The 17,669-nt window shown below is 41.7% G+C and overlaps 1 protein-coding gene and 2 long non-coding RNA genes across 3 annotated transcripts in view; 1 reads left to right on the top strand and 2 right to left on the bottom strand.

The window, feature by feature from the left end:
- LOC138171870 (uncharacterized) overlaps nucleotides 1-1,401 on the bottom strand; it is a 5,731-nt gene extending 4,330 nt beyond the window's left edge. Inside the window, exon 1 of the long non-coding RNA XR_011170989.1 lies at nucleotides 279-1,401. This is a non-coding gene — a long non-coding RNA (uncharacterized lncRNA). The remainder of the gene's footprint in view (nucleotides 1-278) is intronic.
- FGF23 (fibroblast growth factor 23) overlaps nucleotides 1-11,778 on the top strand; it is a 15,803-nt gene extending 4,025 nt beyond the window's left edge. The window contains exons 2-3 of the mRNA XM_069101438.1: nucleotides 8,887-8,990; nucleotides 11,347-11,778. Of these exons, the coding sequence (XP_068957539.1) occupies nucleotides 8,887-8,990; nucleotides 11,347-11,778 (536 nt within the window). The remainder of the gene's footprint in view (nucleotides 1-8,886; nucleotides 8,991-11,346) is intronic.
- LOC138171930 (uncharacterized) overlaps nucleotides 1-17,669 on the bottom strand; it is a 615,043-nt gene that overhangs the window by 565,243 nt on the left and 32,131 nt on the right. The window lies entirely within an intron of this gene.

Raw genomic sequence — 17,669 nt, 5'->3', positions numbered from 1 at the left:
GGAAGGAAGGAAGGAAGGAAGGAAGGAAGGAAGGAAGGAAGGGTAGTTCAGAAAAACTAAGTTTCAGAAAAAAAAACAGAAGGAATTATTAACTAAGTCTTCCAGTGTATTTGATATTTTATATCCATTTTCTGCCACCTCTGCAAAGAAACTATGGAGGTGTGTTTTAGGAAGAAAACTTTTCACAAATATGTTACATCTGAAAAAGAAAAATAAAAGTTGGGGGTAGGAATGCTACATGTGTGATATGTGGTAGGAAGCATGTTCAACTTACGTACCTGGGAGAACAGGTTAAAATGCCGGCTCTAATATTTCCTAAAACTGTGTGACCTGGGCAAATAGCTTCCTCTCTCTGAGCCAATATCCACTCCTATAAAATGGGGAAAATGAGGTTGTTATGAGGAAAAGTGCTTTGTAAACCATAAAGAATAATGTAAATTCAAGCTATTATTTTCATTGTCTATCACTGGCTGGTTAAATGATGTTAAAATACATCTTGGATCACATTATGAAAAACAGGGTAAGAGCTCTATATAGATCAACAATTTAAACTTAGAATCCCATTAAGAGGTCAGCTGGTCCAGGGATCTCAAACCCAGGTTTTCTGCTTCCCCTTCCCAGTCTGATTCTATCATGCAGTCTTTTGCTCTTTGAATGTTCCAGGTCAATGTAAGCTCCTTGAGGGCAGGAATTGTTTATTTTAGTATTTTGTATATAGAAAGACTTAATAAATCATTATTGAATTGAATTAAATATGAAATAGTAATCAATTGATCAGTATTTATTAATTATCTACTATATGCTAGGCATCAGAGATACAGAAAACAAAAATGAACAGTCCCTCCCTTCAAAAGGGCTTATATTTTATCAAGGGAGGAGACAACATGAACATTATGAACATATGCAGAATATCCATAAAATAAGTATATTTTAGCAGAGGCAATTGCTGGGCAGGCAGGGGTAATTGTACTTTTGATTTAAAGCAGTTGTGCATTTTAAGTTTGAGGTTTCATTTATCCCTTTCTTTGGGCAAGATAAAATCTAATATTCTTGAAAGACAGGAAAACATCATTAATTCAGAGGAGCTGGGTCAGTGAAGAGGCCAACGTGAATAAGGTGAAATGAGGGCTGTGGGGAGACATTTTTATAATGGAGAAAAAGCCAAGTTTCCTAGTGCGCATGACCCGGGTTCAAGTTCTACATGTGACATGTACTGACTTTGTGGCACCAGGTAATTTTCCTAACCTCTCACTGCTACCTGGCAATTCTGTGTGATTATAAATAAACCAGAGCCTGTTCTGCACTGCCAGAGGGAATTTCCTCACTTTGAGTTCCCTACATAGATTAGTCACAAAATTGGACAAAATCCCCTCCTCCCCCAAAAAACAAGACAAATTAGCTTATCCAGGTAGCTAAGCAGCTCCCAAAAATGGAATCATTCAAACGAACAAAAAATTGTGATTAATATAACAATGGCCAACAAATAGCTGGAAAGCTCTTAAGAAGATCGTGAGATCTTATTCACATGGTTAATTTGTTTTATTTCAGTATTTCAAAGACCTCATTGGTGTGATATGCATGGTCTTCATAAGTTACCATTGCTGAAAAATTAATCAATCGTCCTGGCTAACCTCTGTGATCTTTGGCATCTTAGACCTACAAACGAGAGAAATACAGCCTGTCACTGGGATGGTGCTTCCCAGCTTGGCAGGACTGGCTAGAGGCACAGTCATTGGGAGGCATCTATAGCGAAACATGAAGGAACGACTTGAACAAAGGGATTTGCTTAGTAAAGCTTCCTTCAATGTCCACCCCACTCTCTATATATATAGCATGCATATATGTGTGTGTGTGTGTGTACACTTGTGTATGTGCATATAGTTTGGATAATTGAAAATTCTTGGAAGATAGGGTTGAAATTAGGGAAGATTTACTGGATCTGCTACTCTTTAGGGGAAAAAAAAACATCCACAGGAAATCCTATAAGCCTTCTTTGGTAGAATATGTCTCAAAACTACTGAAGTTAGTCTTCCCAAAGTCTGAACTATATATCCCTTCCTCTCATTCCCCATTTGGCACTGGAAAGAATTCTTTTGTGGATTCAAATACGTTTCATTATTAATGTCCCCTCCTCCTTCCTATTTTTTTCTCTTTTTCCCCTTCTCTTCTTCCTCTACCCCAGTTTTCTTTCTTCGATGCTGAATTTCCCTAGTGTCTTTTATCTTTCATCATGACGTTTTATTTCTCCTGAGAATCCTTTCACATATATCAGACTCCCTGGGAAGTCAAGAGGGACCAGGCATTTCAAACCCCTTCTCTAGGTGGGCATTAGAAATTCAGAAAAGATAAAATGCTTGGTTGAGGATCAGCAGTAAGTAAAACACTGAGTCATTTGAACATGCTTAAATTGTGGCGCTGGTATTTATTGAGAGGTCCTCTTCTCTTCAGAGAGACACCCAAACTTTCTTTCCAATTATCCTTTATCTGTTTTTTTTTATTTGTTTTTGCTTTTTGGAGGGGGAAGGCAGGGCAATTGGGGTTAAGGGGCTTGCCCAAGGTCACATGGCTAGTATTAAGTGTCTGAGGTCAGATTTGAACTCGAGTCCTCCTGACTCAAGGGCCGGTGCTCTATTCACTGCACCACTTAGCTGCCCCCATCTGTTTTGTAAGGCATAAATACACAACCCCTCTTTGGAATCTTCTTAGTTTAGCACAGTGCTGTGTGGCACAAAGTAAAAACTTAGTGTTTGTTGAAGGACATCCTGCTTGTTCTTGGGGGCTTCACATTGGACAGCACTTGACAGAATTTGTTGATGCTTTACCTCAGAAGCTCATCTCACTTCCTTATGATAAATAGCATTGTAGCCCTTCTTTTTCACGGGACCCATGATGTCACTGGTAGAGTTAACCCTCAGTGTGGAAACATCTACTGATATAGATTTGGCAACTCTTCTGTGATTCATAGTTTTAACTGCCCAGCACGCCATGAAGTTACCTGCGTAAGAGTCTTTGGCTGCCATTGCCAGAAGATCTTTCTAAAATTCTGTGGAGCTCACAGAAGGTGCTGTCAGGTGAGCCTCTCCAAGTTGGCCTGACTCCAAGGCTCACTCTCATTCCCATGTACCATGTTGCCTGCCTCTCTGGTGGGCTTTTATACAGGATGACACAAGGCATGTTGTTGCCACACCTGGTCAAGCTTCCAAAAGAGACCTTCTAGTCCTAAAAGCATCAGTGCACATGTTTCAACAATTAGGGAACCAAAGTACTAGCCCTGTGAGACATCTTTCACTTTTCAAAGCTCATTCATGTCTATGACTTCATTTGACCTTCACAACAACTCTGTACAAAGGGCATCAGGCCATCTCCATTTTACAGATGAGGAAGTTAAGGATCAGAAAGGGTAAATACCTTGTCAAAAGTGACATATTTGGTGTTTTTACCTCTTGTGTGAACTGTCATTCTAAAAAATTCATATGCTTTATTATATGCCAGGAGGCAGAATGGTTTAATGAATTGCCCCTGTGGAGTCTGGGTCCAAGTGCCCCATGCCTTGAAGGACTCAGGTGTACTTTTCAGGATTTTCTCACTATGATAGCCCTTAATGCAAAAATCTCTGCCTGGTAATAATGATGATGATGATGGTGGTGGTGAAGATTGTTAGTAATAATAGTAGTAGCAGTAGCTACCATTTTCATAGTGCATTTTACCAAATTATCCCATTTTACCTTCACACCAACCCTGAGAGATAGGTGTTGTCATGATTCCCATTTTACAGATGAGGAAGCTGAGGCAGACAGAGGTTAAATGACTTATCTAGGGTCACACAGTAAATGTCATGTGAGGGTTGAACTCAGGTTTTCCTAACTCCAAGTCTAGCATATCCCAAGAGAAAGTCCCCACTAGCAAGGCTGCAGTTCACAGAATTAAAGGAAGTTTTTCTGAAAGGAGAAAGGAAACGAAAGGTAACACAACAGAATTCTTGGAAAATAACGACCCTCTCCTAAGGGTCCACGCAGGACTTTGCTCACACACAACTCCCTCCTTCTGGCCCTGCTTCTTCCAGCGGTGGATGTTAGGTGGATCTCCCTGTGATTCTAGAGGGCTCACAGAAGATGGTGCCAAGCCAGGTGTAGCTCCCTGCTCTTAGTTAGCAGGGTCCTTGTAAGGGCCTCATGCAGATGCCCATCACTGCCAGCAGATGGCACCAGATATCACTCATAGGTATTCCGAGATGGACCACACTCTCTGCCAAAGCAAATACTCCTCTTTGGCTAGTCTACACTACCCAAAAGGGGAGCTTTTCAGATTACTCCCTGTCTGGCAGGGATCACAGTTTCAGAGCTGGAAAGGGCCTCACTGGGCACTGCATCTGACCCATACATGAAGAAGCATCCCTTCTCCAACACATCAGACAAGTGATGATCTAGCTTTTGTATGATAACCAGTAATGAGAATTGAGTGGTTTGCCCAAGGTAACATGAGTGTTGACTGAGGTATAGTGGAGCCTTAAAGCTCTCTTGACACATCCGAGATAAAATGGATTGCAAATACTTTGCGAACTGAAAAGCATTATACAATGAATGCCAGACACTGGCCATAACTAGAGATATAAATATAAAAGTAAGAATGTTCTTGACCTCAAAGAGCTCACATTCTAATAGGGACAGACAAAGCATCTAGGGAAGTGGTGACATGGGAAGGGAATTTTGATGTTGGGAGTCACAGTGATAGTGAATTGATCCATAAGACCGTGAGCTGTCTTATGTTGACTTTAGTGCCTTTCCAGAAGGAACAGTACTATGCATTTGATTTCTATGCTCAGAATAAGAAGTAGAAAGAAGGGCAGGGAACATATACTGTGGCAAAGAAGATGACGATATGGCCTGAATGGATGGACAGCTGAAATATAAAAGTGAAGCATTGTCTGGCCTGGGATCTGGGGACATCTAAATAAAGTTAGCTGTGGAAGTTCTCATTCACTTAGTCATCAATCAAGATGGCCAGGCCCCAGAGTAAGCATTTCACCAATGGGTGTATTAACTGCATTAACTTTTTCTAGGGCTGGTGAAATGGACTCTATAAGTCTGGTACAGAGACCTAGCATGGAGAGTGTTAGTTCATGTGGAGAGATGCGGGCCACCAGCTTCAGAGAGACATGGCAAGATGACCTGGTAGACAGAATGACTGGAATACAAAAGTGAAATATGGTCTGTTCCAGGTGGCTAGGTGGTGCAGCGAGTAAAGCTCCAGCCCCGTAGTCAGGGGGACCCAAGTTCAGTTCTGGCCTCAGACACTTAACACCCACACAAAAAACCTTGGGCAAGGATTGGGTCACTTAACCCCAACTGCCCTCCAAAAGGCAAAAAAAAAAAGAAACATGGTCTGGTCTGGGGCCAGACAAAGTGAGCAGCTCATCACAATGTAAACTACTGTTTACATAAATCACATTGACTAAATTACAATTGTTACTACTATAAATATGAAGAACATAAGCAAATGGGCAGAAGAGCAGTAACACGTAGGGGAAAGGTTTTTGAAAGTCAGGAGATGTTAAAGTTCTGATTTTGGGATTTGCAGTATACTCACTGGCAAGTCACTTAATGCTGCTTAGTCTCAACTTCCTTATTCGTAAAATGAGGACGATACTTCCATAACACCCTCTTTGGACACTCTCTCCCACCCACCCCTGCCCCCAAACTCACACTTGCAGATTAAGCTTTTTTTTTTTTGCATCTTCTTCCTTTTTTCTTTTTAAAATTTATTTATTTATTTTTAGTTTACAACATTCAGTTCCACAATCCCTTGAGTTTCACCTTTTCTCCCCCTCCTTCCTCCCCGCCCCACCCATGGCGGCATGCAGTCAGATAGTTTCTACAAATACGTTCACATTAAACATTAGTTAACTTGTAAAGAAGAATCTTTAAAGAAGCTCTTCTACTGTGGGTCCCTACTTCTAAAACAACAGATCATGAGCTCCAGTGGTATATTTACTTAATTTGTCTCTAGTCAGGCAGAGGAAAAAATTTAGCTCAAAACAAGGGAATAATTTTTATAGTAATGAAATTGCATAATAAAGGACAGTAACAACAAAACATCTCCTCCATAACAATGGGGCACTGTTCCACAAATAAACCTTGTGCTGATGGGAAGAAGGGCCAACAGAAAGTTTACTAGCAGAGGCATCCATGTAGAGAAAACGTGGCCAAGGTAACTTACTTGTTAAGCCACTACTACCAGGCCCTTGGGGCATGGCAATGTACTTTTGGAAAGAACTGGAAGCCATGTCCTGGGATCACAGGAGCCCGCACAGTTCTGTTCTCTTGCAGCCTTAGCACTGAGGCCTACCATCTCCTGAGCAACAGGGTCCCAGCTCCAGGAACCAGACTGTGGTAAGAAGCAATGCTCTTCAGGCTCTAACCATACAAGATTGGTTGGTTTTCCCTTGTGATGTATTGAAATTGTCTTGTGGATTTAATTAGCTTAGGGGACCAAAGACCAAGGCCACTGACAAGTACAAAAATCAGGGCACAAATCATCATCTGGCTCCTCTTTTCAGAACTGTGTGCCATAGTAGGCAATATAGAGACAGGGAAGCTTTACCTAACTGACTGATCAGTGCTGTATTTCTTCTGAATATCTTTCCTCTACTATGACTAGGCAAACCTTTTGTTAAGTATCAGATACTCTAAGAGTATCTCATTTCACTCCAATCTCCAACCTAAATTAGTGGACCAGGCTCTCTCTATTTGATTGGACTCTGAAGCTGGGCTTCTTTGGACACTTGTATGTGTTTCTGCTGTAAGACAGAAATGATGGCGGTGGGGAAAGGGAGAAGAAATTTCCATTTCCCTCTTCTTATATAAGAGGGAAAGGGAAAAGGGGGAAAGTGAATTTTCTTCAAGGTAAATGAGTCCCCCAAGCTGGCTTTTGAAAGACCATCAAAGGTGTGGCTATCCTGTAGCCAGTTCTTTGGCCAACATCATATAATTCCATCAGGTTGACATTAATAATGACTCTTTGGACTGCAATTTCCTCATCTGTAAAAATGAGTAGGTTGAACTAAATGACCTCCAAGGTCCCTTCCAGGTCAGAATCTATGTTGCTAGGCCTTAGTGCACTTTAAAAACCTGAGCTCACCATTCAGGATAGAGTCTCATAAGAAAGCCCTTCTTCCTCAAAAATCCCCTTTAAAAATAAGCTATAAAAATGCTGACAAAGAAACACACACTAGGGGCGGCTAGGTGGCGCAGTGAATAGAGCACTAGCCCTGGAGTCCGGAGGACCTGAGTTCAAATTTGACCTCGGACATTTAACACAAAAACTAGCTGTGTGACCTTGGGCAAGTTGCTTAACCCCAATTGCCCTCCAAAAAAAAAAAAGAAGAAAAGAGACACACACTACCAACCCTCAAAGAAAATTGTTTTAGGGTAAAAAACAATCCAAAATGAAGAAATTAATTCAAAAGAATTAAAAGTGAAAAAAAATATATCATTAGGCAGCAGAAACAATAAGAGAAAAATATACTAAAAGAACACCAACAGAAGCACTGTAAATGAAGCTGGAAGTGCCTCAGGATTGTTCATAATTTAAAAAACAACAAAAACTTGGAAGCAATCCATGAGCCTAGTGATTGAGGAAAAGCTGAGCAAAACTGTGACAGACATGTGTGCAGTGGGTTTCCCCCCATTCTGACCACATTCCTCTATCTAAAAATCAGTCAAAAACCATAAATAACAAAAGCGTGTTTATCAACAAAACTTGTTTATTGAAATAGCATTGCTTACGGAGCAGTGACGAAAGGCTGTTCCAATGAGCCTTCGGTGCATTTTCCCATTAACATACACGGTAGCAGTGGGAAGCCACAGCGCACATTCCAGCAGAGCTGGAACACAAAAGCCCAAAGCCACACATACTGCCTCTGTTGTTGCATCGTCCTTGTATCATTTTTCTTCTCCTGGTGGTGTCAGTCTGCTTCCCCTGGCCTTGTCTCTGCTGGGTAAGTCATCTGCGGCCTGCCACAGTTCAGGCTGCCTCTGAGCCAGACTCTCTAGACGGGCCTTCAGCCTTGCATGATGTCCCTATTAACTGAGGTGCCATATTGCAAGATGCCACTGCTGACAGTGGGAGTGAGAGTGGGGAATGCATATAAGAGAGGAATCCTATGTCACCCCCAGCCCCACACCTATACACACACTTTGGAAAAGGTACTAGAGGAGTCCCTCTTAAGAGCTGAGTTCTTCCTCCATGGATGGATCTCTTCTTTCCTAACCCCTCTGAACTAACTCAAGCTTTTAAAAGGCCAGTAGGTATGTGACTTGGTCCTTCTATCAGCATAGGGCCAGCCACTATCATTCCATTAATTTTTTTGTAGAACTTTTTCCACATCTTTTAAAGGCATATACTTCCTTAACACTGGCTAAAGTCTGCACTTTTGCAAAATGCAAATGGGTTACTCCAAAATCTGAAAAGGGTAGAATCCTTATTAAGGTGAATTGTCTTGCTAACAGTCAATAAACATATAAGTACCTATTATGTTCCAGGCACTGTAGGAAGGGCTGGGGATAAAAATGAAAAGCAAAAAAGACAGTCTCTGATCTCAAGGAGCTCACAATCTAATGGGGGAATGTACAAACAATGATGTATGATGAGATAAACACAGGAAAAACTGGAGACAATCAAGAGAAGGAAGGGAATCAAAGGAGATTGGGGAAAGTCCCTTGCTTGCAATTTTACCAGGTGTATTGTGTTGAGATGGGTTCTTTTAATTTTTTTTTTTTCTAATCAACCATGGAAAGCTTCATAAAAGAGAAAGCATTTTAGGGCTTGTGTGAAGGGAGAAATGAGGTCATGTGGAAAGTTTTTGATCTCAGATGGTTTTCTCAACAGGTGCCTTGATGATCAGATCAGAGGACGCCGGACTAGTCATAATAACTGGTGTGATGAGCAGGAGGTATCTCTGTATGGACCTCAGGGGTGACATCTTCGGATCGGTGAGTTTTTGGACTCTGGTCATGGCTTGCAGGTTGTTATGAGAGAACCACAGAATTCTAGAATGGAATGATTCTATCTGACTTACATTCTGATGACCTGCTTTCTCCCTTGGAACCTCTTCCCAGACCAAGGTGCTGATGCCATTAAAATGTGGGGAATCTAACTGAATTATCTCAATGCTCTATTTTCCTTTGTTGAAAAGCAAGCCTCAGGGCGGCTAGGTGGCACAGTGAATAGAGCACCGACCTGGAGTCAGGAGGTTTTGAGTTCAAATGTGGCCTCAGACACTTAACACAGAAACTAGCTGTGTGACCTTGGGCAAGTCACTTAACCCCACTTGCCTTCCAAAAAGCAAAAAAAATAAAATAAATTAAAAAATAAAAACTAAAATAAAAAAATGAAAAGCAAGCCTCAGGGGGGATCACTAGGATCTTTGGTTTGCCCAGGTACTGTCTGACCTCATACCTAAAGTTCAACAGAACAAAGGATTCTGGATCCAAATCCATCCTTTTAAAAGGAATCTGATTCATAGCTACTATTCCTCTTACAAAAAGGCAAGTGATTAAGCCTATAAAGCCTTAGTTTTCTTATCTGTTAAGTAAGAGGGATAGATTAGACCACCTCAAAGATATTTTGCAACTCTGGTATCCTATTCCATATAATTAAGTATACTTTTAGGATGCTGAATCGTGGCGGAATGCAGCTGGAGTGGCAGTATCTGGCATCCCACAGAGCAAATGGACTGAAAACCAAATCTATAATATGAGGGAGCTGCAAGTGACAGATTCAGTTAGACTTTCTTTCATTTCCAAATCAGGCTTGTTTCTTTTTTCAACCAAAGGATTTGTGCAAGTGCAAGAAACTAATTATTGAATGATTTAAACTCAGAAGTTACACCATCAACAGATTCTATATTACCTAGGGGCAATAACTGTTAGTTGTGCTGCCACTTACACTTCCAGTCTCCTTGATAGTATGGCACGTGGTCAAGTATGCTAGATTTGAATCATGTCTTTGCTACATATAACTTCTGGGTCATTGTATCTCCCTGTCCAGCTGTCAATTGTTTAAGTAGATGACACTTTTAAGATGCAAATCCCTCTAGGAGGATATGTCTGGATGTCCTAGGATGAAATAATTTAACTGCCTTGAAGGAATGGGAATTTTAACATGTAATAATAGTTTGCATTGGGAAGGGGAGGTGGGAATTTTAGAGCATGGTTGAGTTCTGGGCATAGCAACCCTAAGTGGGGTTCTGTGGGTGGGGGGTGGTTGTGGGCAGCCTGATGAAGCATGAGGACACTGACTGCCTGGGAGTTGAGTGAAAGGAAGTGCCAGGAGGTAGGAAAGGGATACAGAAAAATAGACCATGACCTTTGCCTACAGAAGACTGTCCTTTCCTTTCCAAAGATCTAACGGGAAGATTCTACTTTGGTTTGGTGGGTTATTTTCACATTATTACTTCAGTTTCCTTAACTAGAATCCTGTCCCACATCTCCTTCTCTCCCTAACCCCCAGCCTTTTCCTGGGTGGGGAGGACCATGACAACAGAACTCTTGCTCAATTCCTGCCATCTAATACTACTTTACAAGCTTCCCCTCTGGGTTTCCTCATCTATCACCTGCTTCAGTGAGCTGGCTCTGTCGTAAAGTAGACAGGAGGAACCTGACGGATGTCCAGTGTTAGCTTTTACAATTAATTTTACACAATGAGCTTGGGGGGGGGGGGGGTGGCGGCGGGACAACACACTCAAATACCTTAGAAAGAATGGTCTTGAGGATCCAAGGTAATTACTCCCTCGATCTTGACAAATAACCTATTCTGAATACACACCTGTAATCTAGTTAACCCTGCAGCAGATCCAACAGTGGAAGGATGAGGCCAACATATTCAAGACAGGAAGAGAATGGTTTTCTCTAATCATAGAACTTGGCTTGCTGCTGTTAACACTACTTAATAACGATGGAACTCTGTAGCCCTTGTCTTCATGACTACCTGCAACTTAAGTTCGAGAAGTTCTGTCTTCTTTATAAATCCAAATGGCCTGATGTTACAACTGGGAAGTTATCATAAGGTCTCAAGCCTATCTTGCAAAGAGCTGGTGCTTTGCATTTGGAACACCTCCAACCCTAATCGTTTTTCAACCATCAGCAAGTCACATAACATCTGTGAGCCTCCATTTCCTCATCTATAAAATGGGTCTAATGCTTATACTAATTACCTCACAGGATTTCAGGGAAAGTGCTTGGTAGGCTTTAAGGTGATTCATAAAATGTGACACTTTCTATGTTGACCCTGAATCTGGAAAAAGAGTTAGTAAGCCAGCATTCACCTGATCCTTCTCTGTTCTTTCAGCATTTCTTCAGCCCAGACAGCTGCAGGTTCAAACACCGGACACTAGAAAATGGGTATGACATCTATCACTCTCCACAGAACAACCTCCTGATCAGCCTTGGCAAGGCAAAGAGGGCCTTCCTACCAGGCATGAACCCGCCTCCTTACTCCCAGTTCCTGTCTCGGAGGAATGAGATCCCCATAATCCATTTCAACACACCCGAACCCCACCGGCACACCAGGAGCGCTGAGAACAGTCCTGACTTGGACCCAATGAATGTGCTGAAACCCCGACCAAGGGTGACTCCCTGCTCCCAGGAACTCCACAGCGCTGAAGAGAACAGTGTAGTAGATGACGACCCTCTGGAAGTACTCAGAAACAGTAATCGGCTGAAGCCCTACCCTGGCAGGATGAGTCTGGAGAGATGCCTCCATGTTCCCAAGGCTGCTTAAGTGGACTACAATAAAATCCCTTTTAGCCATTCCTGATTCATCTTGTTAGCGGCTAGGCCATCTTTAAAGGGCCCAGAACTCTTTAAACCTTAAGGAACAAGGGAGAGATCAACTTCCCCCCTGGCCCCTTCCCATCTTAGGACCCCCATGGGAATTAAGCCTGGAATACTGTGCTAAGACCTAGGACCTCATCCCTAGACTGAGTGGTAGAGTTCTGCTCTCTTTTGTATCCCTGAACCTGACATTCCCATCAAGACCCTAATATGGATGGGCCCCCTTCATCTTCAATCATCTATTAGAGGCTTTGCCTTCAACGGGTTTTGCCATATTAATAGTATCACTCCTGTGACTTCCAATTTAAGATGAAGGATAGAAGATGCTGGGTGGTGAGGGAGTGCACTAGCTGAAAAATAAATACGACTTGGTCCTACAGTGGATGGCCAAGTTCTGCCCAACTTAAAGCCATCTTTCCTCTTCTGTTTATAACCCTTTCATCATGCTCCTCCTTTGCAAATCAGGATGAGATCTATAAGCCTAAAAATCCTTTGGTTTCCCAACCCCAGGGATAATCTTGAGATATCAATAGCCATTTCTCTATTTGCTTATGACAAGTTACTATCCTGATAAGGTAAACCTTATCTTATGCCTTGAGCCCTTTTTAGGAGGCTCCCCTTGGGAAAGGTTGTTTTTAAAAAATGAGTGGAGGTTGGTTAATAATGAAAAATTATATCCATAGATGGTACCAAGAAGGTACCAGGAAACATTCCAGAGTTCCCTGACAGGGTAACATACGTTGCTTTTCACTCCCTTATTACATCATGGGCTAAGCAAGGGGGTTACTTCCAAGCTTAGCAAAAGTCAGCCAAAGATAGAAGGCTAAGACATTTCCAGTCTTAAAAATCAACACTCTATGAACTTTTTGGAGAACACTGGACCTTTGTATTTTACGAGTCTACTAATTTTTTTTAAGCTGACCTTAATTTGAGGCCTTTCAGTTCAGTCTGTAGCTTCCCTTTGCAATAGGAATAAATTTGAACTCTTCAGAGAAGTCTTTAACAAACTTCTTTGCCCAGGGTTAGCAATACTATTCTGGATGGCCATAAAAATGCTAATGTGCATAGAGGGAAGCTGTTCCAAGGTTTTCTCTGGCTCAGCAGATTTCTGGGGCTCTTTCTCAGTGGCCAATTTCAGTCTTGAAGTTGTTCTGAGTTTAGACCAGGCCGTATATCTCAGATTCAATTTAGTTCAACAATAATTAATAAATGATCCTATTTTTAAGGCACTGTACTTAGCCTCAGGGATACAAAAGCAAAAAGGAAACCATCTCCCTTCAAAGAGTTTAGATTCTATTGATAATTAGTGGGAAATCTGGAGAAAGAATCAAAGAGGACAAGGGAATATAAGACAGTGAGAACTGTTATCTTTTTTCTTCTTAATGGACTAGGAATCTATGCTTTCTTCCCTCCTGCTGCACTGGCTTAAGCATTCCCTTAAAGGTGGGTTTCTTAAAACATCACCCACCACCTTCCATTAACTCCAAATTGGCTGAGTCACTCACACTAAAATCACCACACTTCTGTGGTTTCTCTAAGCTTAACAAGATGAGAACAGAGGATGGTGGGAAGGGGTACACTAGCAAACTAAGATATGGTTCTACAGTAGACAGATAAACTCTCGCCCACCCTGGGGCCAATCTTTGCTTTTTTGTTGGGTCCATATCATTTCATCACTCCCCTCCTCCTCTGTCAATCAGGATGAGACCTATAAAGCTAGAATCCCATGATTCTCCAACCCCAAATCCTGAGAAACCACCTAGTAAACAGTCTTGGGGCCTAAGCTCTCTAGAAACAGTAAATAAAGGATCAGTCTACAACCATCAGTCTTCACTTCCCCAAGGCTGTCCTGATTTCTGGACATGAAGCCAAAGAAAACTCAGTACAGGACACAAAATATGGAGGAAATTCTAGAAGTCTTAGACTTGGTTAAAGCTTAACCCTCATTTATTAGATCTTGTTCCAGTCTACCATTTCTGACTTTGAATCTTTTTTTCCTGAGGCCCCTCTCTACTTTTCTAAATCCTTCCCTAAGGTGGTTGGTGCAGACAAATGATATCAAGCAGCAGAAGAGATTCTGACAAGGCCTCACTCCTGTTTACTTTCCTTCATTTCTATCATGTTCTCACTGGTAGAGCCTGAATCATTCTATTACACTTTCTAGAGTAACAATAGTCCTCTGCTTGTTTTTCTTTTTAAGCTGATTGTAAAGGCCCTATTCTGGAATACACACAAAACTATGCCCAACACCGAACAGTAGTGCACAGCAGATTTTTAAAATATACTCATTGTTTTAGAATCACTAATATCCATCCCTGTTGAGTCCCAACACTGAGAAATGAATGGGAGACCAAAGAAGCACTTCTATAGTTGACCAGTTTGAGCCCCATAGTACTAGCAGCAGCATCAGGGAGGCCTCTGTTTGGAAAAGCAGAGAAGCAACCCCTTACAATTTCCAGAAGTGTTCCTTTGGAAGTAAAAGTATTTATTTATTTATTAGATTTTTGTCTATCACTTGATATTTATAGATATTTATAATGATGTACTCCCACTTGTTTCTTTGCTTTTACTTTGTTAAGAGGAAAAATAAACTTTTTCTCAGCTTCAGTAAAGCCTCTTTCTGTTGTTTCATAAAAAAGGACAAGGGTAAGTCTAAGAGAGCCTTAGAGACTGGCACAGTCAGATACAATAGAGTTTAGAACTGGAAGCAGCCTTGGAAATGATCTAGTCCAAGGAAACCCTGTGAAAATCCTCCATTGAAAAGATGAGGACATTGAGACACAGAGATGCCCAGAGCTTTAGAGGTACCCAAGACCAAGTGGCTTGTATAAGATTATACAGCACTTATGGGCTGTGTATGATAATGATACCTAGTATTTTGTGTCCAAATTCTTTGTTCCTTCTACTACACAATGTTGCCTCTTCGATGGAATTGGAGGTTATCAGATTTTCAAATGTTGTGGGTGTTTCTTCCCAAAAGTTCTCACAGAAGGAAACAGGGAAGCTCTACAGCCCTAAGGTAGTCCCATTAGAGGGAAATGGTACCATAGACTGAGGTGGTCTAAGATCCGCCCACTATGGCAGGACTGACTACCTCATATTTCCTTCTGCTTCCACTTAGTTTCCAACTGAAGGATTTGGTGGCTTCCACAGGAAATGATCCTGCTAATGACAACATGAGTGAAAAGCACTGACTTTGGACTCAGCCAGTTATTCAATAAATATTTTATTAAGTGCCTACCATGTGTCAGGCATTGTGCTAAGTGCTGGAGATACAAAAAAGGCAAAAGACAGTCCTTGCCCCCAAAGAGCTCACAACCTAATAGGGTATCAACAAGCAAAGAGATATGTACAGTCAAGGTATATACAGTATAATGTGGAGATAATCAGCAGAAGGAAGGCACCAGAGTTAAGAGGAGTTGGGAAAGGGTTCCTGAAGAAGATGGGGCTTTGGTTGGGACTTGAAGGAAGTCAGGGAAGCCAGGAGACAGAGATGAGGAGGGAAGAGTGTCATAAGCATGGGAGACAACCAGAGAAAATTCCTGGAGCCAAGAGGTAAAATGTCTTCATGGAACAGCAAGGCTAGTGTTAGTAAATCTAAGAATAGGTGGGTGGGAGTGTGGTATATGAGGTCTGAAAAGGTGGAGGGAGGATGGTAGGTTATGAAGGGCTTTGAACAGCAAAAGAGGCTTTTATATTTGATTCTAGAGATGAGAGGGAACCCCTAGAGTTTGCTGAGTGTGTGTGTGTGTGTGTGTGTGTGTGTGTGTGTGACATGATCAACCTGCATTTTAGAAAAATAGCTTTAGTAGCTGAAAAGATGATCTGGAGCAGGGAGAGACTTTAGGCAGGCAGACCATCAGGTTATTGCAACAGTTGAAATATGAGATGAGAAGGGCCTCCACAAGGGTGGCAAGAGTATCATAAGAGAGAAGGTAGCACATTCAAGAGATGTTATAGGTTAAATTGACAGGTACGACAATGGACTGAATGTTGGGGGATTAAAGTGAGGTGTAGAGGATGACATATAAGTAGCTAGTCTGAGGGGCTGGGAGGATGGTGTTGCCCTTAATAGTAATAGGGAAGTTTAGAAGGGAGGGTTTAGGGAGAAAGATAATGGGGTCCATTTTGGGCATGTAGAGTTTAAGCTGTCCACTGGACATCCAGTTCAAGATATCTAAAAAGCAGTTGGAGATATGAAACTAGAGTCAGCAGAGGGGTTAGGGCAGGACAGGTAGATGAGAATCATCAGCATAGAGATGGTAAATAAACCCATGGGAACTAATAAGAACATTATGAAGACATATAGAAGAAGAGAAGAGAGTCCAGGACAGAGAACAGAGGAACCCATATACAGTTAGAGGAAGTGACCCAAATGAGAATCCTGAAAATGAGACTTTGGGGTGGTGATGTAAGTAAGAGAACCAGGAGGAAGTGGTGTCCCCAAAACCTAGAGAGCATCAAGGACAGGAGGATGATCAACAGTGCCAAAGGCTATGATGGAGGTCAAGAAAAATAAAGATTGAGAAAAGACCACTGGTAACTTTGGAGAGAGTAGTTTCAGCAAAAGGATATTGGAAGCTGGATTATAAAGGGTTAAGACGAGAATGAGAGGAAAGTGAAGGTACCTATTACAGACAGCCTTCTCAAGGAGTTTAGCCACAAAAGCCTTAAGAGATGTTTTTGAGAATGAGGACCCATGGACATATTTGTAGGAAATAGAGAAGCACCCAATAGACAAGGAGAGACTGAAAGTAAGTGACAGAGCAGAGGGCAATCTATTGGAAGAGATGGGATGGAGGGATTGCTAGAACAAGTAAAGGGGTTAGCCTGGATAAGGAGTAAGGCTACTTCATCATGGGAGAGAGGTGTGAAGGAGGAGATAATAGCAGAAGACACCTGTGTGAAAGGAAATGAGGAAGAGCGAGATGGAGCTCACGGTGAAAGCTGTCAATTCTTGTTCTGCAAAAGAAGAGAACTAGTGCAGAGGAGATCGCCTGGGAAAGAGCGGAGGGATCAAGGGACTGGAGGTCACAGTGCAGACAAAACGTAGGGTTTGATAAGGGAAGGTGGAAGAAAAGGCATAAAATCATAGATGATGGTCAGCCAAGAGGATTTTGGAATTCTTGAAAATGAAGGTGGTGCATTTGTGGGTGATGGCCAGATCAAGGATAATGTGTGTGTAGTTTATGCATGGCTGGGGTGGGATGCAAGAGTAAGTCATAGGAAGTGATTCGTATCAGTATTTATATTAGTATTAGTATTTGATGGAAAAAAAATTTGTATTAGTGTTTGATGGAAAGTCAATATATATGTTGAAGTCACCTAATATGAGGAAAGGAGTTGGAAAGAAGAAATTGGGAAAAATTGTGAACCGAGAAAGAAAGAGCATACAACAGATACTAGGATTCTGATTGGTTGGCAGACTGAAATTATAAGGATTCCATAAAGTGACAGTGTAACTAGAGCCATTACTGCAGCTGATGCCACAGCTCAATATTTAAACAACCAAGACTACCAGAACTGAACTTTGGAGGCAGTCTAGATTAATCCTGGATTCCTAGCTCTTAAAATATGTGCTGGGGGTAGAGAGCTTCTTATCAATCTTCTCCTTATTTTCTCTGGAATAGCCTGTGATCTGGAGCAAAGATCTTGAACATATTTCCTACCCCAGCCCCCTCCCCAAATACACACATTTCTTTTCTACCAACTGCAGGCAAATGTAATTAGGGAGCCTCCTGGTTATATGTGAAATACTGAGAGGCAAAGAGGAGAAGTGTTAGAAGATGACTGGTAGAATACAGTGCTATGTGAGAATAATTAACTTATTTTTTCTTT

The sequence above is a fragment of the Petaurus breviceps genome, unplaced genomic scaffold, assembly GCF_028583685.1.
Source record: "Petaurus breviceps papuanus isolate PSGF00001 unplaced genomic scaffold, PetGlider_PUasm1.0 470, whole genome shotgun sequence".
In the NCBI taxonomy this organism is placed as follows: Eukaryota; Metazoa; Chordata; class Mammalia; order Diprotodontia; family Petauridae; genus Petaurus; species Petaurus breviceps.
This window is presented reverse-complemented; position numbering and strand designations above follow the sequence as displayed.